The sequence below is a fragment of the Dermacentor andersoni genome, chromosome 10 (assembly GCF_023375885.2).
Source record: "Dermacentor andersoni chromosome 10, qqDerAnde1_hic_scaffold, whole genome shotgun sequence".
Taxonomy (NCBI): domain Eukaryota; kingdom Metazoa; phylum Arthropoda; class Arachnida; order Ixodida; family Ixodidae; genus Dermacentor; species Dermacentor andersoni.
Window position 1 is genome coordinate 13563443 of NC_092823.1, and position 3816 is coordinate 13567258.

Below are 3816 nucleotides of genomic sequence, written 5' to 3' on the forward strand. Positions count from 1 at the left end.
AGTACAGGGAGGCGATAAGCAGCACAACATCCTTGCCTACGCCGATGATCTGACGCTGCTGGCCGCGGACCCCACCACCCTGCAGAGCCGCTTGGACCGTGTAGCTGCCCTGTCGGCCCGGCTTGGGCTGCGACTGAACGCCGCCAAGTGCTGATCTCTACACCTGTCTGGTCGCCATCATGTGGGCACACGGCCCACCTCCTTCACAGTGGGTGGCGACCCGATTCCGGCGCTTGGCGACTTCGAGGGGCACAAGTTCCTGGGCCGTCCACTGGGGTTCAGGGTGCTACCGGACGAGACGACGGTCGACGTGGCCATCCACCTAGCAGAAAGCTACTCTCCTCCATGCTCGCCCCATGGCAAAGGCTGGATGCCATAAAAACCTTCTTGTATCCAGCCTTGAACTTTGCCATGCGGGTGGGCCTTGCCAGCAAAGGAGAGTGGCAACGCTTAGACGAGGAGCTCCGCCCGCTCATCAAGAAGACCCTGTACGTGCCAGCCAGAGCTTCCAATGAATACTTGTACGGAAGCTCTCAGGCTGGCAGTGCAGGGATCCCACTTGCGGCGGAGCTCAGCGACATCTGCCGGGTGGACGGGGCCTTCAAGCTACTGACGTCGACCGACGTGGAGGTCCGGGAGCGTGCAGCAGGGGACCTAGAGCGCGTCGTGTCAAGGCGGCTCAGACGACCCGCGAACACCGAGGACATGGAGGCCTACCTCTCAGGCGAGACGGAATGCGACTTCCGACAAACGTCCACACAGGTCCAGTCTGTGTGGACGGAGGCCCGGAAAGCCTCCCGTCGCCTCTCCGTCGCCTCGGAGCTCTTGGAGCATGGGGCCCGCATCAACTGCGGAGAGGCCTCTGTGTCAGCGAGGAACCGCCACAAGCTGGTCAAGACCATCCGGGCGCTCCTCTCCACCGAAAGGGACAGAGCTCTGCATGACAAACCGAACCAGGGCAAGGCGATGTTGTGTGTAGCGGCCGACCCGGCAAATTCCCACTTCATGAGGTCCGGCCGCTACACCCGCTTCACCGACTGGCGTTTCGTGCATCGAGCCCGGTTAAACCTCCTCCCCCTCAATGCCACAAGACTCTGGGCACCCGCAGCCGACAAAAGATGCAGGCGCTGTGGGTATGGGGAGGAGACACTGCCGCATGTATTATGCCATTGCATGCGGCAGAGCCGGGCCATGACGCAGCGTCATAACACCGGCGTCGCCAGAATAAAAAAGGCTGCCTTGGGGAGGTTTACTGTCATCGCAGAGAACCAGGTCGTGGGCACCACATCACTCAAGCCCGACCTGGTACTGGCCCGTGGAGAGGAGGCACTGATCCTGGACGTCTGCTGCCCTTTCGAGAACAGGCTGCAGGCGTTCCAGAACGCCCTGAAGGCTAAGGAGGAGAAGTACGCCCCTGTACAGCGTCATCTCCTCCGGCGGTACCAACGCGTGACGGTGGACGCGGTCGTCGTCGGCTGCCTTGGCACCTGGGATCAGGGGAACGATCGTGTGATGCGCAGGCTGTGCAGTAGGCAATACCTACGGACACTCAAACGCCTGTGCATCAGCGGCACGATCAGCGCCTCTACAAAGATTTTTAGAGCCCACATAGGCACCTTTTAACGATCTCACTGTTTTTAGAGAAGCGCTTTTCGTCATTTTTATACACCTTTACAGTTTTAGCCTTTTATTACTAACACCACTAACTAATTGTTTTTAGTCATTTGTTTGCGTTTTTAGATTATACACGGTTTATCCGTTTCTTCCTTGGTTTTTGTAACACATATTTTTGATGTACTGTAACTAGCATAATAAAAAAGTCTGTTCTTATCAGCTTAATATCTGATACGGGTTCTATATGGACCCATGATATTAAACCTATTTTTGGAAGTTGGCGGAGTGCTTGAAGCCTGCTTTACCTCCGCCGCAGGTCGGCCCGGTATTGCACTACCTCCGGGATCGGTCCCCGCTCACTTAGGTGAGACTTCATTCAATCAAAATGAAGAGCACAAGCTCGAAGCGAGCACTGACTTGACACGCACTATACGCAACGATGCCGGTTCGCGGACCACGAGAGTAATTAAACTGTCACTCCATCTGTGTGTAGCGTCGCACTTGCTGCGTCGCAATATGGGACAGCCGCCCCAGCAAATTTCTAGTTATGGGCTTCGAGAAAAATAGATGAAAGCAAAAGAAAGAACCAGAATTCCTATTTGTCCGATGTCTCTGAACGATTGTCTCCTGTAAAGAGCCACTTGGGGGGATGGGGGTAGGATTAGCCGTGGGCTTTGCGATCAATATGAATCCCACTCAAAGCCAACACTGCATTTTGGAGTTCACTATCGCTTGGATCCGTAAACCACCGCGCCCACGCAAGCTCGCCCTGCCGAAATCCGCTGCCCAAGTGGAAAAAAGATTCCCTATGAAAGAAAAATAGAGTGCCCGATTTCTGGCAACTAATGTGCAGCCTTTGTGTGCACATTTTCGCAGCAGTGGGACCGAGCGCCTCGAAAACAGACTTGTCGTATGCCCAAGTGTGGCGAAATATATTCAAGGGTTCAAAGGTGCCTCATCTTTCGAACCTGTATGCTACGAAGACCTGTTGCTACCTTTTCATCATCAACATCATCATCATCATCATCATCCTGGCTACGCCCACTGCAGGGCAAAGGCATCTCCCATGATCCTCCAAGTACCCCCGTCACGTGCTGATTGTCGCCATGTAGTCCCTAATCTAATCTGCCCTCCTAACTTTCTGCCGCCCCCTGCTGCGCTTCCCTCCTCTTGGAATTCAGTCTGTAACACTTAAAGACCACCGGTTATCTTCCCCCCACATTGCATGCCCTGCGCATGCCCATTTGTTTTTCTTGGTTTAAACTTTGGTGTCATTAACTAGCGTTTGTTCTCACACCCCCCAATCTGCTCTATTCCGATCCCCCCGTGACGCTACAGAGCCCGTTGCGTCGCCCTCAGTTACCCTTCGGTAATCCTTAGAGCTTTTTGTTGGGGCACTCGTGGCATCCTTCTCGTTTATTCAAGTCAAATTTTTCTCAGTTTTTGGGGAAAATTCAATGAGCTAGGCGCGATTGTGTCCCCGTCGCCGCTCTCAACAAGATGGCGGCGCCCAGGCTTTTTGCCTGCAGGTTCGGCCTAACGCAGAACACGCCTGCAGCGCAGTGAAGCCGCGTTGAAGGGGCAAAGAGTAGTGCAGTGAAGCGCTTGCTCGGGCGAAAAACGCAAATAGCAAAACATACAACCAAATCGCCCAATTCAGTTTGCGCATTGCGTTCGCCTAAGGTAAAGAATACAAATGCGAGTGCCACGTCAGTCAAGTCAAAGCTTAGGATTGTGTACCATATTTTATTTTCTTGCCTTTTACTCCTGGCTTGCGTGGCCCTAGCGCGCATGCACACGAAAGTAATGAAATAGTGAAAACACGAAATAATGCGGTGCGGCTGTATCATATCTGTTTTGTGCGCTTTGTTCTTTGTGGACTACAGCGGTGTGCGTCATAAGAAAGTTTCGGTGCCCTTCTACTGTGACCAGTGAAGCTATATTTGAAACCACATTGATTTGTACGGTTATCGCTACAAACTGCGCGTGGGTGTTTTTCTTTTTCGCTGCTGCCAACGATGGGTTATCGCAACCGCGATCGGTTCTGCTGCTACGCTAGACGCGTGCTTGCCAACGGTTGGCTCTATACGCGACCCGCGACGCGTGGTCGGCACATTCAAGCAGTCAATTGCAAACCGTTCCAAAAAGAAGGATGTACTCCACTTGCCACCTAGTTCGACGATTGTACTTTCTGACCCTCGA

General features: G+C 53.5%; 1 protein-coding gene and 1 non-coding gene across 2 annotated transcripts; both read left to right on the forward strand.

Moving 5' to 3' along the window:
• The first annotated feature begins 345 nt into the window (after window positions 1–345).
• LOC126519251 (uncharacterized) lies at window positions 346–1623 on the forward strand. The gene has a single exon (XM_050168869.2). It carries the CDS (start codon window positions 346–348, stop codon window positions 1621–1623), a length of 1278 nt encoding a protein of 425 aa, XP_050024826.2.
• Window positions 1624–1783: 160 nt separating this feature from the next.
• On the forward strand, window positions 1784–1973 carry LOC126519410 (U2 spliceosomal RNA). Its single transcript, XR_007596608.2, has one exon. It is a non-coding gene; the product is annotated as a U2 spliceosomal RNA (small nuclear RNA).
• The last annotated feature ends 1843 nt before the right edge of the window (window positions 1974–3816 follow it).